This window comes from Chelonoidis abingdonii, chromosome 1 (assembly GCF_003597395.2).
Source record: "Chelonoidis abingdonii isolate Lonesome George chromosome 1, CheloAbing_2.0, whole genome shotgun sequence".
In the NCBI taxonomy this organism is placed as follows: Eukaryota; Metazoa; Chordata; order Testudines; family Testudinidae; genus Chelonoidis; species Chelonoidis abingdonii.
The window spans coordinates 207,372,319-207,400,295 of NC_133769.1; the positions used below are offsets into that span (position 1 = coordinate 207,372,319).

At 41.9% G+C, this 27,977-nt stretch overlaps 1 protein-coding gene across 2 annotated transcripts in view; it reads right to left on the reverse strand.

The window, feature by feature from the left end:
* Positions 1-27,977, reverse strand: part of DSCAM (DS cell adhesion molecule) — a 665,984-nt gene that overhangs the window by 81,283 nt on the left and 556,724 nt on the right. For both annotated transcript variants that reach the window (XM_075073839.1, XM_032791676.2), the window contains exons 19-20: positions 27,798-27,953; positions 14,741-14,874 (exon numbers count right to left, since the gene is read on the reverse strand). In XM_075073839.1, the coding sequence (XP_074929940.1) occupies positions 14,741-14,874; positions 27,798-27,953 (290 nt within the window). The remainder of the gene's footprint in view (positions 1-14,740; positions 14,875-27,797; positions 27,954-27,977) is intronic.

Consider the following 27,977-nt stretch of genomic DNA (forward strand, 5'->3'; position numbering starts at 1 on the left):
GTCTTAAGGCCTGGTTCCTATACTTTGATTGAAGGACTTAACCCAGTTTCTTACTCCGATGTGATGATCTAAACTTTACAAATTAACTCCATTCCACGTAAATTTTGTTTAGTCACAAAATGAATGTTGTTTTCGATTTTAAAGATTCTCAGCTATGGATCAGGATGATAACAGGTATAACGCGGCAGTGGACGGTCAGTCTTCCTCAAATTGCCACACCAATATGGTTCAACTGTGTGCTGGAGAGATACTAACAAGGTGCCAGCTAGTGCCAGTTGTGGTGAGATAGTTTACAGTGTATCCAAAATAACCTATGTAATTAAAGAAGCATGGGGATTTAAGGATGGCCAGGGATTTTGTATGTAAGTACACACCGTACAATGAGGCTTTATTCTTCTGAGGGTTTGATCTGGGAAGGAAATTTTGTCTCAGGCCTGAACAGTAAATGCAACTGCAATAATACAATAGACAGTGCTGAGTATCAGGAGCGAGCTGTGATATCACTGCCTGACACCACACTGTTACCAACTTACTTTCTCCTGCTGGTTCAGCTAGAAAGGAGTTGCAGTAAAAATACTGAAGCCAGTAGTTAACAATTACGTACAGTCAGAACATCCAGTTTTATTTCTAACACAGGTTCTGTGTATCTTGAATATAAAAACAGCCAGGATAACCAATCAGACCAAATAGAATATTTTTTATATGCAACATTACACTTGGGTCTCATTAGCTAATGCCAGGCTACTAGAGTATTAATGATGCAAACTACAATTGTGTTGAGATTTTTTTTTATTACAAATAAATATTCATATAATTCAAGATTCATTAAAACAGGTTGGGTGCATGAATGCCCTTTGATATACAAATATCTCAGAGTGGTAAAGGCCAATTCCAAGTAACTGGTATTTCAAAGGAGACTTTGACCTGAAAGTGTTCACATAAATTGTCCTTCAAAAGGAAATTCACAATAAACAGGCCATTTCTCAGGTGTCAATTAACACCTCTGTAGTCTGAACCGACAGGAAGTCTCAGCAAATTGGTGGGGCAATGCATACTCCTCTACCCTTGAGATGGCATCTTCTACACTGGGAAAAATGGATCACGCTAGAACATTTCAGGTTTCAGAGTAGCAGCCGTGTTAGTCTGTATCTGCAAAAAGAACAGGAGTACTTGTGGCTCCTTAGAGACTAACACATTTCTTTGAGCATAAGCTTCCGTGGGCTACAGATGTGGTCATCTGATGAAGTGGTCTGTAGCCCACGAAAGCTTATGCTCAAATAAATCTGTTAGTCTCTAAGGTGCCACAAGTACTCCTGTTAGAACATTTGTTAACTAACAACATGTTAAACTCTATTTTGCCTTTAGGGTGGACAAGGAATGCTTTGTTTAAAAATGTGTTGTCTGATCACTACCTCCGTTGCCACTGGGACATTTACTGCCATTCCATTGGTGGAAGAATCACAACACTGGTGTCTCCAATGCCTTTTAAGCTCCCTCATGTTTGGTTCCTTTCCGAGTGCCACAGAGACTGGACAGTATTAGCAATTGTATCTACTTCAATTAATTATTCACTCTTTCACTGAATCAATTCATTAATTGAATTTGGCGTAACTAACAAATATATCTGTACTCAACTGGTACCTTTTTAGCAAGATTATTTCGCAAACCATTTCAGTTTCTAATTGGTTAACAGAATTCTCGCATTTCAACATCTAACACTAACTACCAAACACCTGGGGACATTCCAGTGAGAAGGAATTGATTTTACTTCTAGCTTTTTTTCTTTAATTTCAGCTAGACTAATATGTCAGAAACTTACATTGCATATGGGGGGAAAGGGAGCTTTATGAGCAAGAAGATTAAATAACTAAAAAAAATGTTGTAATAAAACATTTTAAAGGAAATGGCTCCTTGTCATATATTAGGCTTTGCATGTCCCATTATGCATGCCTTATGCTGAAAGGAATGCTAAACTTGCTCAAGGGTTTCTTTCTACTGACTACTCTTCGGGGAATTCTGCACCAAAAAATTAAAAATTCTGTGCACATTTTAAAATTCTGCAAATTTTATTTGTCAAAATAACACTCTAGAATAAATGTTGGTAATTTATTTAATAATACCTGTCAGCAAGTATGTCTGTAACAATACAGACAACAAAAGAGATTCAGGATTTTTTTTTTTGACAAATAAGATTCTTTACTAAGCATATTAATATAGAACTCTGAGTAATAATTCACTTAAACTACAATACATAAATGCATTTTCTGCACCCCTTACAAGCAGTGCAAAAGCTTGGTGGAGTCAGAGGTAACAGAGTAGCTGAGGGAGAGGGAAGTAGTTGCTGGGAAGAAGCCTGAGAATGAATCTGGAGTGTTGGGTGTGGGTAGAAGAACTATGGAATAGCAGGATGGATTCTTAGGGAGTTGGGGTAGCTCCCATATAACCCCAGCCCCTCTCATTCAGTCAAGAACATTTGCCCCTGTCCTTATGTGTCTCTGCACCCCCTTCCCCTGTCTCCATGTGTCCCTGCACCCACATTCAGCCACCCCTGCACCTGTCCCCATGTGGCCCTTCACCCCCTCACCCGTACCCATGTGTTCCTGCATCCCTGCTCAGCCACTTCACCCATCTCCATGTGTCTCTGCACCCCCTTCCCCCATGTGTCCGTACACCCCTACTCAGACACCCTCCAGGCTCATGTGACCCAGCTTCTCCTCCCCCATCCCCATGTGGTGTTGCACCTCCACTCCCATTCAGCCCCTGCCCCAGTCTGTCTCCCCCCACTAGCCCTTCTGAACACCAGTCTATGTGATCCCCCAGCAGCCCCATGTGCCTCACTCTATCTGTCCTCCACCATATCCTGGGCCTTCTAACCTGGCCCTGTTATAAGCATAAGTCCCAATTCTGAACCTTAGCGTCCAAAATGTGGGTGCTTGCATGAAACCTCCAAGCTTAATTACCAGCTTAGATCTGATAGCGCTGCCACCAGCCAGAATTTCCAGTGTCTGGCGCACTCTGGTCTCCCAAAACCTTCCCTGGGGGACCCCAAGACTCAGATGCCCTGAGTCTACAACAAAGGGAAATAACCCCCTCCCCTTGTCTCCTCTTTATTTCCTCCCCGGCTTCCCATCCCTGGATGGCCCTGGACGATCACCCTATTTCAATTCCTTGAAATGCAAAACAGAGAGATCCAGTTTCTTTCACCCTCAGTCAGAGTCCCTGCAAAGGTAAGCTTTGCAACTCTGACACAAAGAGATTTCCCCCTCCCAGTCTTTCCCTGAGAGAGACCGTAACCCTGGCACAGAGATTCCTATCCCCCTGAGCCTCAACTAGAAAAGAAAATCCAACAAGTTTTAAAAAGAAAGCTTTATATAAAAAGAAAGAAAAAGACATAAAACTGGTCTCTGTATCAAGGTTGACAATATACAGGGTCAATTGCTTAAAAGAAAAATGAATAAACAGCCTTATCCAAAAAGATATACAATTTAAAACATTCCAGCAAACTACACACATGTAAATACAAAAACAATATAAAAACCTATTGTCTTCTACCTTTTGTACTTACACTTGGAAACCGAAGATTAGAAAAGCCTGAAGAGATAGAAATCACTCTCATAGCCGAGAGAACACAGAGCAGAGACACAGACAAAAGACACACACCCAAAAATTCCCTCCCTGAGCTTTGAAAAATCCGGTTTCCTGATTGGTCCTCTGGTCAGGTGTGTGGTTCCCTTTGTTAACCCTTTACAGGTAAAAGAAACATTAACCCTTAGTTATCTGTTTATGACAGGCCCGGTGGGCAGAGGGCTGTGAGGAAAACAGCCAGCTGCTACTGCTGGTGAGCCAGCAGCTCTGTTTTGGCACCACAGCAGCCCCTCGTGGGAAAAAGTGTAACTGCAGCACCTCTCCAGCAGAATATATTTTTGGGGGAGAAAAGCGAGACACATGAAGTTTGCACATGCATAGCGGCACAAAATTCCTCCCAGAATAACTGACTGAGCTGGTGCAGTGGCTTCTTCAGCTCCCCTCTGTTGGGTTTATTGTTTGCTGTTTCAGTTCACTGTCTACGAAGCACAGCATGGTGCATGACCATGGAAAACCAGCTGGGTCTGTGCAGCATGAAATGGAAGCTATGTGACACAATCTCCTTTCTGTGCATTCTCTCTTCTAATTATCCATGTAGACCATCTACCTGGTGGAATTCAGGCAACAGAAAGAGAATCAGAGGAAAAGCCATTCAAGGTAGCATACTTTCCCTCCCATGTAGCCTCAAAAATATTACAAAATAGATTAGTTAATGCTGTTAGAGACAGCCTTAACTATCCCTTCCAAACTCTGTGACTCCATCAGAGGGACTGCAAGGTGCAGGTAACTAGATGGTGTCAGCTGGATACAAAACAGCAGCCGGGCCACCTGTTTTGCCATGGCTGGGGCAAACCTATGGAACCTGCAGAAGAAGAATGCCTCTATGAAGCAATCCAGGTATCCACAGGGTGAGGATTAAGGCCAGGATTTCCTGTGGATACACAGCCAATGGGACAAGAGCAAGCGGCTTCCCCTGTCTGCACTGAATCTCAGCCAGTTCTGCACTGAGGACAATTGCTGCACTGGAAATCTCTCTAAGAGATCCTGCTAAGATACCAAGTGTTCCTCTCCTTTCACATTTTCCTGTGGGATCACAGAGATCCAGGTTAGGACTAGGATGAATTGAAAGAGCTGTTTGAAGACAGCTGAGAGAAGAATACAAACTGGGACTCACTTAGACTTACGCACTGGCTTGTGAAGAAACAGCAAAGTCAGTGCAGCTAACACCCCCAGCATGAGCATAAAAAGCATCAAATTAAAATGTAAAAGAAATGACAGCATTACTAGAAAGTGTGATTCTATTCTGAAATGTGACCTTCTTATTCAATAGACCTGTTCCCTGGGGGTATTCAGAATTGCAGCTCCTTAAATTAGTGACTAAAATAAGATGTTACTCCTTTTTACTCCTCTTAACAGTGCAGAGTCAACACAGCTAATAATAAACTTGATTCTATGCCTTCTTGTACATCACCATCAACAGAACCAGCGTAGTCCTTAGATGCACCCTTTGCAAACCTACTGAAGACAATGGAGTTGCACAAGTGGTGCTGAAGAAATAAATTAGTCAGAAGAACCTTAATTACTAGTGGTGATAAGTAATACAAAACCCCGTTTGAATCTTCCATCCTGTAGTGTAATCTGTTCCTCAGTAATCCATTTCATGATTACTCCACTTGGGCTGGGATTTAGGCAGACACTGAGTGGGGCAGCACAAGCTGTGTATCTCAGTTGGGAAAGCAGAGAGCGAGGGAGTTACAGAACATATATGTGTCCAATAGCCTTCATAAAGAATCGCCTAGCTGTTCACTACAGCCAAGTCCTGTCTTTCATTGCTACACGTCACTGGTAGAGTTTGTAAGGCTGGCAGTTAGAAATAAACATGGTTTTTCTTGTAAACCAAAGATGTTTGAGCTTGGAGACTTACAGAGAAAATAATCACAGAACTCCAGCAATGTTATTTGTAATGAGCCACACTTTAAAGAAGAATGACTCTTTAATTTACAGACGTAAAAAACCTGTATGTGAAATCCTGACCCTAATGAAGACAATGTGAGTTTTGCGTTGACTTTAAAAGGTTCAAGATTTTACCCTGTTATTTTGGAGATAAAGGTTGTGAGTTCTACCACTGATATATGTTTAAGAGGGTGTGAGGAATCCATATGTGTTGAAATGATCAGATACTCGGTATTTTCTATTAAAATCCATCAGCTGCCAGATCCGAAGCTGGGTAATGGAACAAATCCACCATTTTATGAAAAAGAAGGACAAGTTTTATTTTTAGCAGGGCTTTAAAAGAAGATGTGTTTAAAATGATAGTGTATAGCATATCAGTGCCATTTGTGCATATCAGTTAGTCTGTTATTTCCAATTTATTTTAGAGATATGCACTATGGCTAAAAATGTTAAACAAAAAATTAAAGCTGACCGATTAAAACAATGAATCTACAATTATTTGTGCTGGTAATAAAGCTGTAAAATAGTTATAAAATAAGACTATGTTGTATGAATAGGTAAGTATTTTTAAAATAGCTGAAAAAAATAAAATAAATCTATGTGTGGTTTATAAAAATAAGTATTAAATAAACAATTACTCTCATGCTGTATAAAGTGCCATGTAATCAAACTGACAGATACGTCCTGTAATGCATGAACCTAAGTGTGGATTAGTGACAAAAAGCTCAGCTCCCCTCCAGCAAACTTGACTCCAGCCATGTCTCCTTCCTGAGTGCACCTGTTATCCATGACTCTGCCTTTTTAATATTCACCAATTTTCTCTTTCCTCTTTTAAAAAACTGATCATACTCTTAATCTACAAGGCCTTTAGAACTGTAATGACCATATCCTCACTTTGTTCATAACTGATTTTGCATTATATTGTGTAGTTTTTGCTCATGTCTTCAAAACTGGGGAGGGATAGAGATGGATGCAAAGACATCTTCATCAGGGTTAGAATGTAGGCAGCACAAGTTGTGTTCCTAAATCTGCAGCTAGAGAGCTAGAACAGGGATGTATTTGTTCATCACAGGTCATCTGCCATACAGTGCCATGTATCCTCATGATATTTATATAAATAACGGAATAAATTATAAGCAATGTAATAACCAACCTTCCTGCATTTTCTGCATGCATATGTTCTGCACAACAAAATAATCATTCAAAGTGAGTAATGATGGGCAAGTCAGAGAGAAAAGTCACTTCAGTAAGAGGAAGATGAGGAAGACTGATTATAATCTTTTCCTCCCATTTTATTCTATGAATCTCCTGTGAATGGTGAGTAGGGATCTCTCTCTTCTTCGATTGCACAATCACAGGAGCCAGCAGACAGAGCATGTACAGTGGTGCATGCAAAAGTCACAGCATGCAGGGATTATACCACCAGCAGATATCTATATATTATGTTTGACACTAGGACAAACAATGTAATATAAAACAACGTAATATATCTTTCCTGTTGGTGGATTGGTGTACAGATCAAACCTGAATCAGATACTGACTACCTTATGAAGTAAGTTCAAGATGTAGTGTCTAAAACAGTGGTGGACAAATTTGGTTCAGGCAAAACAAAAGTTGAACAATCCTTAACCTTTGTCAATTCCCCAAATCAAATAATATTTTAGGGTCCAATTGGTTTGGTTCCCTGGACAAACATAATCTTACTTCTTCTTTCCCCACAACTTCTTTAGGTCCCTCTATCTCCCCCTCTTACTTTTACAGAAGTATTGACAGACCTAGCCGAATCTGTGCTAGGCCACTGCACTTCTACTTGAACTTGTGGGGGGGGGGGCGGATTTATTTATAAATGCCATTTTTCCCCATATCTCTTGAACTAGGTATTTTTCAGAGTTTCAGTGCCACCAGTAAACACTATGAAAACTAGTTTCAGTAAGATGAAGAGTGTGAAGCACTTAGTCAAAGGCAACGCACTTAAGGATCACAATTCTTCCATAATCTGCTGAAGTACTATGATTTCGTATGGCATTGCGTAAAGTGTATCAAATCACGCAGTCTCTAGGGAACCCAGTAATAGCTGTGCAAACAAAGATAGCTGTTCAAAAGAAAGCGATGATAAGAGTTTACATAACCATACTTTCTTAACCAAAAAAAAAAAAATCCCCAGCAGTGTGTTTTTCTATTACACACACACTTTTACAAAAATAGACCAAATGAACTTGAAAAGTAATTTAGAAGTTACTCTAGTCTACTGTTCAACTATTAAGATTTGTCATGTAATTAAACCTTCCCTAATTACAAAAAGTGCATATTATTTCTTTGTCTACCATGGAAATATTTATGCAATAAGAAAAAAAAATTAACAATTTTATAGCTGAGATGTAACCTTCTGAGAAAAATGGAATGTATAATGGCAACAAAGATACCTCCTTAATTAGGCAGAGGAAAAGGCACCACTGAAATCCTTCAGACATTCAAGGTCATCAGCAGAGGTGGCACAGCTTCCATTTCAATCCTCACTAGGTACAATAGGCCAAACTAATTCTGCTTTTAGACTTCTCTTAGCAGGAAATCAGAATGTTGTCTTACTCCACATCTTAATATGGGTGGAATAGAAGACAAGAGCTAACTGTCTTCCATTTAGTATCCTTTCAGCATGCTGTTTTACTTAAATCGCTCCTTCTTCCGCATCTCTAACCATCCCATAGACAGAATAGCTGATTTATTTTCAGTTAAATTACCCACTTCATGGAAGCAGCAGAATAACCTGCTTTAATGATTTTCCTTTCTAAATGTACTACCTCATGTGATGAGCTGAGAGCTTTTATAACTGGCTATGCAATCTAGGTTTTAATACAGTATATTTCTGATAGATGTCATCATACACTGTTGAACTACATATATAGTCCACATATTGCATAAGGTCACGAGTCCTTAGTCTTTTGCTCTGCTTTCTCATCACATCTGAAGTCCTGCTACTCTTCCCCTTTGTTTTTCCCGCAATGAAATCTTGCTCCTTATTCCTCAGCCCACTTTGAGCATAAGACACGTGTCTTTGGTCTGTCTCCCTTTTCCTATCCTGACATTGCTATTTCCCCCACGCAGGGAGGCTCCTGTCACTTGCTATTGTGATGCAGTTTTCCAGGCTCTTTCTCCTTCTCAGTTTTTATTTAATCTAAATTGGTTCATTAATCTCTTATATAAATGGAAATCTGTTTCTGCAAGCAATTAAAGTTAGCAGTCAGTTTTAAAATGTAGACGCATTTTTGTATTTTTCTCTGTTTTGCACAACGAAAAAATATTCTTTTAGAATGAAAAGAAAAGAGTGTGTAGTTCACAATGTTGTGTGGTGTAGGGGTCCTCCCCTGGAATCTTGGACTGAAATTGGGATTTCAATGATAGTTCTTTTTCTGTTTTCACTTGTGAATCAAATTCTTCTGTTTGAAATATTCCAGCCACATGCTGCCCTTTGGAATCAAGCTGTTTCAAGTTGAAAATTTCAGTTTCCCTTTGCCTAAAGTCAGTAGAACTTCTATCAGAGTCTGCCCTTGCAAATTGAATCTGGCTGTGAGAAGTGCTGGCAAATCAGCACTTCAGAAACCTACAGGGTCATTTGATGGATGCATTGCGTAGAAGTGTGCACAATATGGCCAGCAATAATTGTTCATTTTTTTGTTAATTCAGAGTGGTTTATTGTGGCTTTGATATACCCAATGGACTCCCAAGAATTGTTTTTACTGGAAAGAACATTAACTATATTTAGGCATGGCAGAATTTGATCTTTAATTTTTTTATAATTATAACAGATATCATCAATGTTTATTTTGAAGCTTTTTTCCCCAGTTTTTGTTCATTTCAATTTTCACAGTTGCAGGAAATTATGGGGAGGTCAGACAATAATGATTTAATGATAGTACATTTTGAGATTCAAAAAGTTCAAGCTTTATAACCATTAACACACAAATGGTCAACATGACATGTGAACAAATGCTCCTTGTGCCCTGGTTCTGGTCTCAGCTCCCCCCTTGACACACACAAGAGGAAATTCAGTTCCATCCAGTTTGCTTACCTTTAAAAGTCTTGCTCCTCCTGGAGAGATTTGTTAAAGTTCCCCCCCGCCTGCCCCTCCGCAGGAGCTGGTTAAAGGAATTGGGGAACGTCCATCCTGCTTTCTGGCCTCCCTCCCCACCAAGAACAGCCAGGATCCCAGAAGTAAGAGAAGGTGCATCCCAGCTTTGCCTTTTAGTGATCAAAGGAGGAAAGTTTAGCCACTGGGAGAGAGCATTGGGAGCTGGCGAGTGGACAAAGTTTGCAGAAATTCCCCAGGTGGGGAGATCACACAAGATGGCGACAACATGTTTTAGAGGCCATTTTCAGGAGCTGAGAGTAGAGCCAGGGGGAAGGGCTCCAGCTCAAGAGAAGGGCTCATCAGGGGCGTTAGAGAGAAGGCTCCTGCATTAGCAGAGGAAAGGTCTCGTACTGGGGGAAGTCATGCAGAGGGCATCCTGCATAGCAGGGCTATGGAGAAATGGAGACCATGAGCAGGGGCCCATTATGGGGCACAAGGAGAATCAGAGAAGTGTGATGCCTTTTAGGTGGTCACCCATCTCTTCTCAGTGCCCCCCCCCCAGTCTGTGTGCAGGTCTAACCATTCTGGGGAGTGGGTGAACTCTTGGGCAAAAATGCCATTGTGAGTGGTCCCCTGACTCCTGGTAATCCTGGGGCTGAAGTTGTCTTGACTGAAAATGATCTGGGTTTGGGGGCAGGAGGACAGGGTGATTGGGTACAAGGAATGTTTCTGTTTCATCAGGCACTGGTTCTGATTCACTCCAGATTTCAAATGCAGCGGCAGTGGCTGGGATAAGTGGCCACGAAGCCTCCCTCTGGAGCAAGAAGGCAGCCCGAACCCATGAGTGGGTGTGTGTGTGTCAAGGCTGGGAACGGCTGGGGAGGAGCTGTGCCACCCTTCTGGCAAAGGCAGGAAGGGGAAGAGAGGCCACCCCCTGCAGTGAGGGTCTCTGAAACATGAAAAACAATGCAAATAATGAGCCTCCAAAGAGAGGTGAGCCACACCTGGCATTTGCCTCCTGCATGGACAGCCTTTTTTTCCCTGATGATTCAGGCAAATTATTTTGGGGAGGCTTAGCCTCCTCAAGCCTCTTATACATGCCACCCATTATAAAAATAGAGTAATTAAAGAGATGTAGTCAAAGTTGGTCACCTTCATCTCTCATCTATTTTCTTTTTCCTGGTAATTTTTTGCAAACTCTGTATCACTCTGTTAATGTGGTGGATTCTCTGCAACCCTACAGGCAGCAGTTCAAGTAAGGGGGTGAAGTGTAGAGCAGTGATCCTCTCCCTTTACTGAAAGCAGAAAGAAGGTTCTCCCCTTCACACTTTCTACTGAGCTTGGAGGAGATCAACTCCCCTAAAGCTCTACCTTCTTCTACCACCTCTTCACTGACTGATGGAAGTAGGACAAATGAAGAAGACTCCTCAGTGGCAGCAGCAGCAGATGTACCTGACTGTGGGGGTGTAGCAGGGTGGATGCCTGCTCCGGCCCTGAAGGGGTTAAAAACAGCCCAGGGAAGAGGCCTGGGCTGGAGAAAGCAGCCTTTTAAGCTGGGCTGATTGGGGAAGTGGCTGCAGCTGGGGCCATGCCCCAAACTGAGCGACAGGGTCTAATAAGAAGGCCAGGGAAGCCAAGGGCAGAGAGTCTTCCTCTGCCTGTAGAGGGAGAAGGGTCTAGCTGCTGAAAACCAGAGCAGGTACCTAGGGTAAAGCAGTGCTGGGGAAAGGCTGGGGAGCTCCTGCCTGGAAAGCCCCTGGCTGCGGCCCAGAATTAGGCTAGGAGGTACTGGGGTTGTAGGGTGCAGCCCAGGGCTAGGCCAAGGCAGCAGGTCCAAAGCCCTTTGCTGATGATGAGTGGCTGATACTGCAGTCTGCCCCAGGGTGTGGGGCTAGACAATGACTGGCAGTAGCCTACACTGAAGCAAAGTGGGGATAGAGGGTGGGGGGTTCCCAGGGAGGGGAAACCCCTAAGAGAAAGGGGGTTACTGCCAGGGGGGGCAGAACCCCATGTAAAAAGGGCACTGGGGTCCAGGGAGGGACACAGGGCCTGTAGCAGGAAACAAGGTGGATCACTGGCCTGCTGAGGGCGCTCCCGCTGCAAGTTTGAGCTAATTCCCAGGAGTGACCAGCAGGAGGTGCTGCAGGGGTGAGTCTGCCTGCTGTTTACAGGGGGAGAGGGGTATGGGATTCCCGGTCTTCTTGCCACTAGGTAGAGCTGTACCAGCACCTGACAGGAGTAGAAGATTTGGCAAAGTTGGAGGTTATCTATTTTTCTTCTTTCTTCTCCTGTAAGATCTCTTCCCCTGCTGATTCCCCTCCCTGCCAAGTGGGGAAGAGAGGAAAATAGGCAGAGCTTGATGTCTTCAGCTCATCCTCCAAGAGAAAAGGGAGCTTCTCACACAAGTTTGCCCAGCCCAGCCAAAATAGAGGTGGTTGGGAGTGTAAGGACTATCCCATTACATAGTTGCACGCTCTATGAGTACATACATGCACTCACATATGTACACGCACCCACCATTTTTGTTTAGCTGGCTATGGACATGATTGAGGATAAGGACTCCTGCCAAACACATTTACTCCTTTGTCTTCAGACCAAGTCCCCCCACAGAAGATATCGGGCCACTTTGTTACATGATCTCCAAACCCATGATGGCATAACACCACCACCAAACTTATGAGCGGCTCCTTCTATTTTCATCTACTTTACGAATGCCTACAAGTTAACGTATGGGACTGGGAGGGGGGAGAATTTAGGGATGAGTGCAAAATTATATTATGGTTGCTGGGGGTAAGTGAGGGAAATATCTGGCTCTTGTTTAGGACACTGTTTTCAACTGTGTAATGTCCTAGAAGTCCCCATAATAAATCAGTAAGTGTTTTTTTTTTTTTCAAATAAGAAATGTAATAACTGGGGTTTTTAAATCAGAGCTCTGCCAGCTTCGGGGTACTATAGCAGCAGCATGCAATATGAAAGCACTGTTCTATTTACAATCTCCCTCTCTCTCTCAGTTTAGGTTTCATAGACAATGGTAAAATCCTTATCTGAGGATGTTTTTATGACAAACCAACCAAGACAAAATGTCTTGGGTTTTTTGTTTAACAAAATAATATCAGGCTGAGGTCCTAAAATGAGTCTTGTGATCTTGTCTTACCCAGAGAGGATGCCTAAATTGTGGTTTACAGATGCTGACAATTCGGTGTGATTGGCCATCACTGTTCAAGATAGAGTGCTCTGTACTGAATAGGAGGTGCTGCTGGGAAAGTCATAATTATTTGAATCAGCAGAGTTTTATAGAGGAGTTTACACAGTCTGCCCTTATGATTTTTTTAATTTATAATATATGCAAACGGTGAAAGGGTCCATATCCATAGGCTCTAGGAACCTTGACATTACATCACAAAATTGCAGCAGTACAATGCAACATAATCCAACACCAGCAGTGGCTCTAGTCAGTCCTAGCAGAACATTCACATTTACTCCACAAAATGTCTCTGTAGCATAAACCATGAGAGAAGCGTTTTGAGCCTAATAATGAGGTGTTAGCAAAACATGGATGTTAATACAATTTGTGAGCCACAAAAAAAACAACTATTTGCCCAAGAAAGAATATAATCAGAGAGAACTTTCAAAACAAATACCAGTTACTGGATATATTGTATGGTGCTTAATCTCCCTGTGATATACACCCAAGTACAATAATGTTTCCAGCAAAGAAGCTGAAGGAGGAAATGTGTGAGAAGTAAACAAAAAGAAGCAGCAGCACCACCTGGTGTTTTTTCTAAACCATAGACACAGTTACTTAGTAATTAACCTGTCTGAAGCATCACGACCTAAAAAATACAAGCAATGTCTGGTTCAGTAAAACCTAAACAACCTTCTTTGAGCAACACCTATTCCCTTAGTAGTCAGTGCTGTACAACCAATAGCTAGTTTAACACCAACAACAACACACCATATCATCAAGATATTTTGGGTTTCAACACAGTGATTTTTGAAATAATGGCATTAGGGATAAAAATGTCAAAAAATGCATAAAGCCTAAGTCCCATTTTTAAAGGGCCAGATTTTCAAAAGTATTTAGGTGCCTGAACATGCAAACAGGCACCTAGTGGGGTTTCAGAAGCATCTAGGCAGGTTAGGAGCCTATTTCCCATTGATTTCAATGGAAGGTAGGTGCATAATCTCATAGGTGCTTTTGAAAATTGCAAAAGGGTCCTGCCTGCATCTTTAGGTACCTAAATACCTTTGAAAATTAGTCCTTAGGTTCCTAACTCACTTTTGAAAATGAGACTTGGGCACTTTTGAATATTTTCCCATAGGCCTCATTTTAATTCAGGAACGTTTATGATGCAATAAAAATTAGAGATATGTTCAGTTAAAAGTACCACGGTTGATGAATACTCTCATTTAACACTCCCATACTCTTCCACCACATAGAGAAATAGATATAAAATGCAGTAAATAAAACTGTATTGATAAATATATTACATTTGTATCAGAGAGACAACCATTGATGTTTATAAAGAATAGATGTTCCCCCAGATTTTAAAATAGCTGGATTCCTTCCTGACTGAGGGAGAGAGAAAGGCATGAGATGGCTAGCCAATGTTCAATTCAGTTATCCCTTGTCACATTTTCAGCAAGTAATAATGTGCATGTATACGATGGGCAAATACTTCTGGCACAAATATGCATATTCACAAGCAAATATGCTCGTTCACACATCATTACACTCATTCACAAATGAATGCCCAAGCCAGAACTGTAGGAACACAGATCCAAATGCAAGTTGGAGTTAGCAAATATGTTCATAAATAAATGTTTCCACAATTTATCCAGCTGTAATTGTGTCACAGATAGCTGGCAGTTGGTCTTGTCAGAACAAACTAAAAAGCTTCAGAACCTGTGCCTTTAAAATCATTCAGCCTTGGAATCCTATGATTTGAAATGGTTTGTAAATTAGTGTGCTGTACTAAGCTTTAAGTACTGTCAACAAGGATATATGTGAAAAAAAACATTTCAGAGAAAGCAAAAAAAAGGGAGAAAATTCAATAAAAGTGTTAGGCACTAAACATCTAGAAATGTATATGGCTAGATTAATAATGAACTTCAAAGTTGTTTTGTAGAACTTACTGTGGGATAGGGGTGTGAGCAGAACACTGTATACTTTCGGATGACACCATTTAACTTAAACGGGGGGAGCCAGGACACAAATACTGTGGATGGTGATGCTGCAGCTGCTTTAACGCCAGCAGGAGGACCTGGAACTGTAAGAGCAACATGTATAGTTATCAAAGTGGACCAACGCAATCGAAAAAGATTGACCTGTACAGTACAGTATATCTAACAAGAAAACAGCTCAGAGGGCTTAATGTACCCAAGAAATGGAAAGAAAGGGAAGAAATCCTGCCAAGAGTCAATTGCATCCAGTGAAGTATTTGTTATAATTAATATTTTATATATCATTCCCCCACCCACAAATATTATTGCATCTTTGCAGAGATTACATATGTAAAATTATGTGCGCTACATATTTATAATATAAATGTGCATATATTTACACACATCTACATGAACACAATTATTTACAGTAGATCACAAACTATTGCATCATAAACTATGTGAAAAAAACTAATTAAGGCTGCACAGTTAAAACAGTCAAGTCAGGAAATGCCATATTTAATTTTCTGTGGGCAACATTAACCCTGCCTCCCTGTGTATTTGCATTATGAGAAAGAATTTAATTATATGCACTCATATTTCTTAAGCATATAATATATTGTATATTTTTCTACAACTTCAGATATATAGGCATAGCCTCTTTCTATTGTGTACAATCTGTGTATGTGAGAACGTCCACAAAATATTAAACTTATATGAAAAGTACGCAATAAACTGTATTTATTACAACATGTTATAAGGTCTATTTAGTATGAGAGCTAGTTTGATTTTTTTTTTTTTGACAGAATAGTTTTCCACTGAAAAATGCAAGTTAGTAAAATATCTAAATGTTTTGTGGAAATGAGTCCATTTCAACAAAATTTTCTATGGGAAAAATTCAGAATATTTCATATTGATAATGTCAAAACATTTTGTTTACATAGTGTTGAACATTTTCATTATCATTATCATTTCAATTTAGAATACATTAAATATTTTAATTATAGATACACCTGTAACATAAAAATTAATACAAGATTTTCAACACTATCAAAAAGAAACGTTTTGATAGTATCAAAACAAATCATTTTGATGGTTCCAAATACACTTTTTCTGAATTTTTGAATGGGGAATTTCAGCTTATTGTTCTGATTCTGAATTTCTTTTTAATGTTGTAATTTCCTGTGGAATGAAAATTTCAGTTGCTGATCTGGTCTTTTGAGAATCATAAAAAAAAATTGCTACTAAATACATACGATCTTAGGGCCTGGATCTGCAAGCTGATCTGCATAGACCAGAGGTGAGCAAACTACGGCGGCCTGTGGAACCCTCCTGCCCGGCCCCTGAGCTCCTGGCCTGGGAGGCTAGCCCCCAGCCCCTCCCCCACTGTTCCCCCTACCCACAACCTCAGCTCACTGCACAGCCGGCGCAATGTTCTGGGCAGCGGGGGTGAGAGATCTTGCCAGCAGCACAAATGCAGACCAGCAGCCTGATCCGGTGCTCTGTGCGGTGGTGTGGCTGGCTCCAGCCAGGCAGAACGGTTGCCTGTCCTGGTGCTCTGGATGGTGCAGCTGTAGCACCGCCAACCACAGGTGTTCCAGTCAGCACGGTAAGGGGTGGGGAGCAGGGGGGGTGGATAGAGGGCAGGGGAGTTTGGGGTGGTGGTCAGGAGGCGGGGATGTGGATAGGGGTTGGGACAGTCAGAGGGTGGGAACAAGGGGTTGAATGGGAGCAGGGGTCCTGGTGGGGCAGTAGGAAGGAGAGGGGGGTTGGATGAGGCGGCAGGGGGCAGTCAGGCTGGGGCAGCGGTTCCAGGGGCAGTCAGGGAGAAGGGATAGCTGGATGGGGCAGGGGTCCCCAGGGGGAGGGGGGAGTCAGGAATGAGAGGAGGGGTTGGATGGGGCGGTGGGGGGCAGCCAGGGTGGAGGGTCCAGGGGCGGTCAGGGGACAGGGAGGGGTAGATGGGGCAGAGGTCCCGGGGGCCATCAGGGGACAGGGAACGGGGGGGTTGGATGGGGCAGGAGTCCGGGAGGGGTGTCAGGGGGCAAGAAGCAGTGGGGGTCAGATAGGGGGCGGGGGCCGGGCCAGGCCACGCCACGCCTGGCTGTTTGGGGAGGCACAGCATCCCCTAACCGGCCCCCTGTACAATTTTGGAAACCCGATGTGGCCCTCAGGCCAAAAAGTTTGCCCACCCGGCATAGACAGAACTTTATCCCTGTCTAGATCCTCACTGAAATTAATAGGCACCACATAGGTGGTAAGGCCTGCTCACAAGGAGAAGCTAGTGAGACTGGGGCCTATGTTTGCAGCTAAAATTAGTTTCATAGTTAAATGCCTCAGCCTTTGAAATGCATTTAAAGAAAACTTCAGTTTCTACATGTGCATAGATAAATCAGCTTTGTTGTACACTGCCACTCAGCTGCATCTAACCTTTTTCTAAACAATGTAAGAAAGCTGATTGGTAAGTACCACTAACTACAATTTTGCCTAAGATGCAGCCATTTAAAATACTACGGAAGCTTCCTGTAATCCCACATTTTCTGTTTATACTGTATTGAGAATGTTACTAAGGGTCCAAATGAGGAGCTCATCATTATATTCACATCAACCCCCCCTACCCTCCCACCAATCCTTGCTCTGAAAGGCTAATTCATTTAGTAGAGTCTATCCAATCCACAGTAAATATTGATGTTTGACAGCATTCGGCTCAATATTTATATCCAGCTCATTAGAAATGCTATTTGTTACTGCTGCTGAAGAATGAAACCTGGCTCTCCTGGGTAATTACTTAGCCCAGTGGGAGATTCCTTTATCGTTAGTAATGTCTCCTGAAAAATCACTGCAACTAGATAAGTGAGTTTAAAATAATTTATTGTCAAATTAGTGTTTGATCCATGGGGAGAGGTTCTGACGGGAGTGGCTCTTATCTGTCAACTGCTGAAGGATTAATTCAAAATTGATCTAGAGTTTTCCAGACACATGAAAAGCTTTACTTTTCACTGGATTCCTATATGTTCTCCTATAAGGTGTAGATATTGACAAACTTTAATTGCTAATAATTTTTCATTTTAGGTATTCATTCAGAAAACTCTGAAGGATATTGCTGTGACATGTAAATCGAAGTTTGTTTTTAACTGAATGATGCAATTCAATAATCTTCTCTCTCTAGATATATATACAAACATACATACACACATATCCGGCTTCTGCATTCAGGAAAATTACATGAGGCTGTGAAAGTGTTCTATTCTGGAGCATAGAGTCGGTTTATATAATAAAATAACTGGGATGCTTATTAAATGTGATCCCTGAACATTCTGAAGAACCTATGTTTGGTGGTGATGTGTGCTGCTGACTTTATTATTGAGAGACATGCTCACAGTCTTACAATGGTAGCCACAGTCACCCCTTGCCACTCTTTTCTATGGAACTAATAGTACAGCTGGCCAGGAAATGTTAGTGTTTTTCCTGCTAGAGTTTTTCAGATTTTGAATGTTTTTCTGTCCCAAAACAGAATGAAAAATTGAAATCACAAAAAATGTTGAGAGTTGATGATCTAGAAAAAATACAGACAAAAATACAATCAAAACATTTTATTTTGAAAATGTCAGAACAGGACTTTGACAGTTTCAATTCTTTTTTTTTTTTTTTTCAAAAATGTGTAGGCAGAGAGATTGAAACCAACCCCTTCTTATTAAAAGTTTAGATCTCAAGTGACTGATATTTTCCCCCGAAAACGTATTTTGTTGGGAAATTTCTGACTGACTGTACCTAATAGCTTCTGGTTATGATAGGACAGATAATCCCACGTTTCTCAAAATTGGCTAATGGCTGTAGCAATTTTAAGAGGGTGAATTCAAAGGTGATCTTTTGGTTGCAGCCTGAGATTTCCATCATTCTCAAGCTTTTTGCGTCCTCTAATGCCCAACAATGACAAGCTAGACATGGTATGTACTATGGACTGTTTCAGTGACTGCCAGGGGTGAGCCAGAATAAAGGTGAGCTGAGAGGAAAGAGAGACTCAACACCAAAACGCTAAACACCACTTAAAGCTGTCCTTGTGATCAGACATTAGACCCCAGGCTCATCCCCTGGACAATAAGAGCTTAAAAACAGCATAGAGATAGCATGTTTCCTGCCATGTAGGAAAGGGAGCACTTTATGTTGTCCCTGTGGCTGTGTGAAAGGTGGGGGAGGAAAATTATACTGAGAGGACTAGGATTTAGGGAATAGAATTTACTGATGGTAGAGCATGGGGATCCAGAGTGGCTCCAGGAGCTCTCTCACAGCAGGTGTGTAGCTGACTATTTTTCTTCATAGTATCAGACACCTGGGAGGCAAAAGTGCCATGAATGGTACATTTGAAGGCTCTATCACCCCTGTGAGAGCAAAGCTTTGCTCTGTACACAGGATTTTGACTCTGCAGTATACAGAGCCAAGCCACTAACGATTATGTCTGGCACCCAACTTTTTTGGGTGGAAAAAAAGGGCACTGCTGCCTAAACTTGTATTTCCTCTAGACAAGATGAGCAGAATGTTTTAAAATAAAAAACAGTGTATTTGAAAAGCAAGACAGAAAGACACATGTATCCTTCTGGATCATCCGAGTCTCAAAAGCTGCATATGGCAGCTATGCAATAATACAAAATCAGGCATAGCAGATTAAAGCTGCCACAGTGCCAAATTGGGCAGTATGTACCCACATCTAAGTATCCCTTTTTAAGAGAGCCTTGAATGAATTAATAGCCCAGATTCTCAGCTTGTGCAAATTGCTGTCATTCCATTGAAATCAATGGAGCTGTGCTGATTTACACTAGCTGAGGATCTGGCTCAATGGGTCTATCTAATAAAGAATAGAGATTCATTGTTTTAATTAAGGTTTTAGAATGTATCATTCCAATAAAGAAATATGAAGGAAATAATTCAATCCCCATGCCATCAAATATAGCTTGTGCAAATGCAGTTTAAACCCAAGGAGGGAGAGAATTAGAAAATCTATTTTAATTTTTAATGATCAGTAAAATAAATCCATGGGTGAAGAAGACACTTGGCTTATGAGTGGCTCCATTGAGAGTGAAAAGGATAGGGTAAAATGCAAGGAATTCTTAAAATAGAAAGTTTCTGCTCCACTTCTCATGGTGCCACAAGGATCTGTGAGAGAAACAATTATTTTTTCTGAAGGCTCCTAGGGAGAAAAGCTATGCAAAAACATTAATGATGCCACCTTAAAAGGAAGCCTCACTTCTTATTCTCAGCTGGAACCTCTCTCATTTCCTAAGCTCAACAGCAGGTTGTCTGACCTCTGGTGTCTAAAATCAGTATTGATTATTATAAGAAATCCAAATCCAAACTCATTTTCTCTAGCCTGATTTCCTTATCACTTGGGTTACTGTTTACATTTGCTACTTGGGAAGAAATTATTTTGTCAATTTCAGGGCTGCTAAAGATATTCTAGATTTATGGACATGTATATCAGAGCTGGGAACCCATATTTAAGTGATGAATGGCCACAATGTGCCTTTATCAATAATAATGGGACACGGCAGGCCATTGATTTAAGGAAAACTTCCTACTGATGTAAAAACAAAAACAAAAAAACCCTGACATGATATAACCCAACAATGATAATAATAAAGAACTAGGAGGCTTGATGGTAAGGTAAAGACACTCAAGAATAAGTTTATTCCTGAAGATTGGGATACTCTGTCCTCAATTTAAGTAGAGATGAGCGACCACAAGTAGAAGATATGAGCTCTCCAGATCTGAACTCTCCCGAAGATGTCATATATTTACCACCAGAGTTTGTAGAAAGAGCAGCCAGCAGCATCATTCAGATGCTAACCTCCTCAAAGTTCAGGGGTGTTTGGCTCCAGGGCTTCAATTTGGACCATTTCTAGTTTTAACCCTCTCACTATCCTAGCAAAGATATGAACCAGAATTAAAATAACTGCAGTGAAGCTGATCCAAGATATGAAATAGTGACATTATCTATATACATATCTACATATGTTAAATGAGATTCCCTGTTGAAGAATTAAACAATAGGGCCATTGAGCTGACTCTTGCAATATCTGAAAAAGTTGGGGCTTACTGATTTAGGGACAGATACTGCTTAATGCCTCTGTGGTTTTTCAGGGAGGAGGAGGGTTAAAGGACCCCTCTTTTGAACCAGATACAATCACTGCCTCTGTGCTTTTCAGAATGCGGAGACTACTCACTCTATGCATCCCAGGAAGCAAGACACCCAAAAGGAGTCAGGGAGAAGGAAGAGATGTGACCCTGCCCCTCCATCATAAGACTGGCCAGCACACATTTGTTAGTATGCTCTACTCTCCCTGAAGGAACATAGCAGCAGGTGCTCTCCCTCTGTACCCTGAGGTGCTCTGAGAGGAATTCTGCCTCCCTGAGACAGAATTCTTCCTAAGCTCCCCTGGAGCAGTGTGTCCCACTCTTGACACGGGGGCTGAGATCTCAGTGTTAGGTCACTGGAATGGAATATTTACGCAAGCATTGCCACATTAGCTCTCCTGTCACCTCAAATGCAAAAGTCCTTTGAGAACATATTACAGTATTTTACAATTTTAAAATTATTTTTAGACATTTCTTGAAGCGAGAGACACATCTATAGCAACTTCAAGCTCACGGCGTTTTGGAGTGCCACAACAAGAAGGTTGGTGGTGATTGGATGTCTAACATAGTGAATGTCAGTGAAATAAGGTAGGGTCAGAGGCTAAAATAGGGAAAGAATAAGTTAAAAATTATTTAGACATGTTAGAAGTCTTCAAGGCACCGGGGCCTGATCAAATACATCCTAGAATACTCAAGTACCTGACTGAGGAGATATCTGAACCATTATCAATTATCTTTGAAAAGTCATGGAAGATGGGAGAGATTCCAGAAGATTGGAAAAGGGCAAATATCATGCCAATCTATAAAAAGAGAAATAAGGACAACCGGGGGAATTACAGACTAGTCATCTTAACTTCTGTACCGGGAAGGATAATGGAGCAAATAATTAAGCAATCAGTTTGCAAACATCTAGAAGATAATAAGGTGATAAGTAACAGTCAGCATGGATTTGTCAAGAACAAATTGTGTCAAACCAAACTGATAGCTTTCTTTGACAGGGTAACAAGCCTTGTGGATGGGGGGCGGGGGGAGTGGTAGACATGGTATATCTTGACTTGAGTAAAGCTTTTGATACTGTCTCACATGACCTTCTCATAAACAAACTAGGGAAATACAAACTAGATAGAGCTACTATAAGGTAGGTGCAAACCTGATTGGAAGAGTGTTCCCAGAGAGTAGTTATCAGTGGTTCACAGTCAAGCTGAAAGGGCATAATGAATGGGGTCCCACAGGGATCTGGGTCTGGTTCTGTTCAATATCTTCATCAATGATTAGATATTGGCATAGAGAGTACACTTATAAAGTTTGTAGATGATACCAAGCTAGGAGGAGTTGCAAGTGCTTCAGGGAATAGGATTAAAATTCAAAATGATCTGGACAAACTGGAGAAATGGTCTGGAGTAAATAAGATGGAATTCAATAAGGACAAATGCAAAGTACCACACTTAGGGAGGAACAATCAGTTGCACACATACAAAATGGGAAATGAATGCCTAGGCAGCATTACTGCAGAAAGGGGTCTGGGGGTCATAGCGGACCACAAGCTAAACATGAGTCAACAGTGTAACACTGTTGCAAAAAATAAAAACGAACTTCATTCTGGGATGTATTAGCAGGAGTGTTGCAAGCAAGACACGAGAAGTAATTCTTCCGCTCTATTCCACACTGATTAGGCCTCAAGTGGAGTATTGTGTCCAGTTCTGGGCGCCCACATTTTCACGAAATATGGTGGCAAATGGAGGAAAGTCCAGGAAAGCCAACAAAAATGATTAAAGTCTAGAAACATGACTCATGAGGACAGATTGAAAACATTGGGTTTGTTCAGCTGAAAAGAGAAGAACTGAGAGGGAACATGATACCACATTTTTCAAGAAACATAACAAGGTTGTTTAAAGGAAGAGGAAGAAAAATGTTTTTCTTAACCTCTGAGGAGAGAAAGAAGCCAATTGGGGGGGGTTAAAAAAAATTTCGCAGCAAAAAAGGGGGTTTTTTGGTTCTAGGTTGGACATTAGGAAAAACTTCCTAACTGTCAGGGTGGTTAAGCACTGGAATAAATTGCCTAGAGAGGTTGTGGAATCTCCATCATTGCAGATTTGTAAGAGCAGGTTAGACAAACACCTGTCAGGAATGGTCTAGACAGGGGTGAAAGTAACTTACAGGACTTACTGGTACTGCCGGAGTCCTGAGGGGGCGTGGTCTCATTCAGAAGAGGCATGGCCTCAACAGGAAGAGGCGAGGCCTCTCGTGATTTAAAGGCCCTGGGGCACTCAGCTGCAGAGGTGGCTGGGAGTCCCCTGGGGCTCAGGGGCAAATTAAAGGGCCCGGGGCTTTGGCCGTCAGGGGGAACCCCGAGCTTTGCGGGGCTGGGGCAGGGATTTAAAGGGTCCAGAGCTCCTGCCGCTGAGGGAAGTCCGGAGCCCTTTAAATCCTGGCCTCAGCTCAGCCACCAGAGCCGTAGCCGGGATTCGAAGGGCTCTGGGCTGCTCGCAGCGGCGGGGAGCTCTGAGCCCTTTAAATCCCAGCTCCGGTCCAGCTGCCAGAGCTGTAGCCGGGATTTAAAGGGCTCTGGGCTGCCCGCAGCTGCGGGCAGCCCAGAGTCCTTTCAGTCCCCGCTGTGGAAGTCAATGCAGTCCAGCACGGCGTACTGGCTCTTGCCGGTATACCGGACTGGACCGGATCGGCTTACTTTCACCTCTGGGTCTAGATAATACTTAGTCCTGCCATGAGCACAGGGGACTGGACTAAATGACCTCTTGAGGTCCCTTCCAGTCCTATGATTCTATGATTCTGGGTGCTCTGACAGCCCAAACATATAGTCTTACAGAATGATTTGAAATGATTTCACTGTCTTTTGGGCGTGGCTAAGACATACAGAGTGGGAAGCAGCATCTCAAGGCAGTTTCAGACAGAGTAATTGCTGCTGATGAACTAAAGGAGTTTCCAGTGTTCTAGCTTGGTTGGTCCTAGAATATCAGCGAGACAAGGGGGATGAAATACTGTCTCTCATGAAAACAAGTTAGTCCAATAAAAGATAAGCTCTTGAAAAATAAAAGATAAAGGTAAAAGATATTCCCTCACCCATCTTGTCTCTCTAAAGGAGTTAAAACATAGCTGTTTCTACTGAGCTCTGGAAGCAGAACTACATTTATGAATCATAAGATGTGCTCCTTCTTTTGCGGTTAATCCATCTTTGTTCAAAGTAATAAAAGGAACTATGTAAATATTGAAAATAAAAACAAATCTGGGAACAAAGAGCCTGAGTAAAGCTGAGTGAATAATGGAAAGAAATATACATTAAGGGCATGTCTCATAGGGTCGCTATGCCTGCAGTGCCCTCTAGCAGCAGGCTGTGACAGAACAGGCACAACTGCCTCAGTTTACCTTCTCAGGCAGCCCAAAACCTCCATAACAGTCTCTTGCCTAACAATGCAAAGAATCCTGTGGCACCTTATATACTAACAGACGTTTTGGAGCATGAGCTTTTGTGGGTGAATACCCACTTCATCAGATGCATGTAGTGGAAATTTCCAGGGGCAGTAAATATATCAAGCAGTAAAATAATCAAGTTACAGTCTTCTACTCCTCTTATCACGCCTCTCCAAGAACACAGGGCGATGCGCTCCACCCACTTCTAGTCAGTTTACCAGAAACCATGCGCGTAGTGACTAGAGCCCAAGGGAAGTGAAAGAACGAAAATCGTCGCCTCTTAATTACTGAGTTGGCAACCTCACCAGTCTTTTTTAATCACTGAGCTTATCAGAGTGTTGAAGAATGATCGGTCATATTGCAGATGAACTGAGCTCACAAGTCTCTTTGAAGTAACTGTAGAGAGAAAGTTACCAAGGATCTCTCTTGAGAGTTTTTTCTTTTTTGACACGCCAAGTGCAAGGAACACCCCTAAAGGCTTTTCGTACCTGTGGCACCAGATTAAGTTTCCGCAACTTTAATTTGTTATTATCAACCTAATTAGCTGAGCCTGTTTGGGTACAGAGTTGGCTCGGTCCGGTAGAATGAGACTGTACCTGAATGGAGCCTTGGCTTCCGATATCCTGCCTGATTTTGTTTAAGACTCTGTAGGAACAGAGTACATACAAGAGTGGCAGAAGACAGGCAGTAAAGAGCACTTCCGAAGGCATTTCTTGCATATGATTGGCGACCTAGTATAGATTACAATTGATGAGGGAAGAGTGCTTCCAGAGATTGAAAGAGTCTAAGAACCTTTTTCTCAAACAATCCCTCTTACCATCATTTATTGATGGCATTCGCGAGGTCCATTTCTGGACAAACCCACATGAGTAAGACCACTGCGTGAACAATGCTCAGTGCTGGTTATGAACATTACCCCATATTGATGTTGTGTCGAGCTTTATGTCCCTGTTGATTTTGTTCCTGGACTTCTGAACTGTTTCTGCTCAGTACGTTTCCGCAATAGTGTTTGCATCTGTATCTGAAGGTTGTTCGCCGCAAATGGAATCATTATCCGAGCTATGAGTACTACGAAATGATAAAAATTTCTTGTGGTTCCTAGGGTGCTCTGGTGGAATTTATCAAGTTGAGTCGCACTATTTTCATATCTGTTCTGCTTTGCTGCCAGACAAGTAAGACGGGGGTCTTTGCTCCTCCCCCTCATGCCAAATGACCTTGTGATATACAATGTTGGTACAAGTTACCAGATATCTGGCTTCTGTAGATCCCTGATTTCTCTACTGCGTTTGAGGTTTAGGATCTGTACCACACGAGACCTTACTCCGTTTGAGTTCTGACCTAGAGGAAAGAAGAGTATGATGCCCTGCATATCTTTTCTTCTGTGGTTTTGCTCTTCATTGAAGACTACCCAAGCTCTCGGAGGCTCCGAGTTTCAACACGATTGTTGATTCATGGTTCTGATAACGTTAATACTATCTCTGCTTATTCCTCTTGAGCAGTTCATTTGCGCTGTTGAATGGATATGGTTAGTGTCTATTATAGATTGTATTCTGCGCAATGCTTCCACCCGTAATAGATTGTAATACGTGTGTGGGGTCTCTGTTCGTGAGGTGTTGACGAGTCGATGTGTAACCTCAGTGCTTGGCTGTAGACAATGGATCGTGTGATGTGCCTAGGATGGAAACTGGAGGTGTGAAGGTAGGCATAGCAGTTGGTAGGTTTTCGGTATAGGGTGGTTCCTCAGTTTCTTTGATAGAGTAGTTTCTCCAGTTTCTCCTCCCTTGGTTTTCACACCTCAGCTGCTAGAACAGGGCCTCATCCTCCCTGATTGAACTAACCTCATTATCTCTAGCTTGCTTGCATATATATACCTGCCTCTGGAAATTTCCACTACATGCATCTGACGAAGTGGATGAAAGCTCATGCTCCAAAATGTCTGTTAGTCTATAAGGTGCCACAGGATTCTTTGCTGTTTTTACAGATCCAGACTAACATGGCTACCCCTCTGATTCTTGCCTAACAATGTCTCTCCTTGGGACCAGTTTATTACAAAAACATAGTTCAAACAGCACATAACAGTCCCCAAACAGTCCATTTATCACCCAAGTGCAAATAGTCCCTTAAAACCCCAAGACATCTAGTTCCTCAACACCTCACATATCAAACTCCAGTGTCTGCCATCACTACTGGGCTCTTCTTCAGTTCACTTCCATCCTTTAATCAAGTCAGCTACCCCAGACCTTCCAGCTGGGATATAATCCACTCTTCCCAGAAGGAACACCCTTCCCCCAGCCACTCTGATGGAGGGTACCACTGCTGCTCCTGTTCAGTTAACTTTTGATATCCCACATAAGCCAGCAGATAGGCCTTTCCATCGCTCACCTGGCTCCAGCTCTCCACCACAGAGATGTCAGCAGATAAACCCTACACTGCTCCTTTACCTTCAGCCTGTAGCTTTGGCTCTCTGACTTAGAAGTCAGCAGGTAACACCCTCTCTTGCTTTCTGGCCTCCAGCCCTAGCTCACTGGTTTAGGAAGACCAGCCTGCAAATCCAACTTGCTGCTCTCCTGCTTTCAGCCTTCCCCCGAAATGCCCTCTTAAGACTCAGTTAGGAGGCAGCTAATGAGTCACAGGTACATAGCCTCTTCCTGCTTAAAGGACTAGTGCCACCCTGCAATAGCCTGATCCTCATTTGCTGTGAGGCCCCTTGACACCACTCCATCAGTGTAAAGTGACATTAAAATGGGGGTAAATTTCAGAACCAAGACCTTAATATTTGGTTTGATTAACTTAACGGAATTCTTCAATGAACGAAAGTGAGTAGGAGTTGGACACCAACTCCCTTACGCGCTTCTGTAAATCCCCTTCCCATATGAATTTTAATAATATTTATGCATTATCTATAAATTGGATGAATAATAAAGAAAAAAAACTATTGACTAATTTATTTGAAAAAATATCACGTCACCGAAGAAATTATTGAACTAATATTATTCATTAGCTCTGTGTCTCACATTCCTATCTCTGCCAAAACATCCTTGACCTTTGAAGAACAGATTTTCAAAGGTATTAAGGTACTCAAAGATGCAGGTTAGGCTCCTACCTTCTACTGATTTAGAAAGTCTATCTCAAGGATAATTCAAAAACAGGAACATGTCAAAGTTGTTAAATAAACTATTGTTACATTTTTAAAAAATACGAACATGCTTAAAATTAATGACATTCTTAGATGCTTTCCTGAACTGCGGTCTTAATCCTTAACTTGGCCATAAAAGAAACAAATAAAAAGAAATGCCCAATTTTTTTAAAATTGTGCACACAGTACTGAACATGTGCTCACAACTCAAGAGCTATGCAAGCAAATCCCAGTTTGTGCATGCACGCTGGGTGTTGTACACACATTGCTCTGAAAATCTGGGTCAAATCAAGCAGTGTTATGTGGCAGGCTGGTTATGGAGAAGTTCATAGTTCTTACCATCCTCTTTAGTGCGGGTGAAAATTTGTTCACTCCTGACTCCATCTCCAGCTCGTGTGAATGCCAACACCTGAATGCTGTAGTTGGTATATTTTTCCAGGCCATCAAGCTCTAGTGAGGGCTGTGTAGTAGTGACATTTTTAATCTCTCCCAGCTCTAGGGAACAAAAAGTGAACCAAG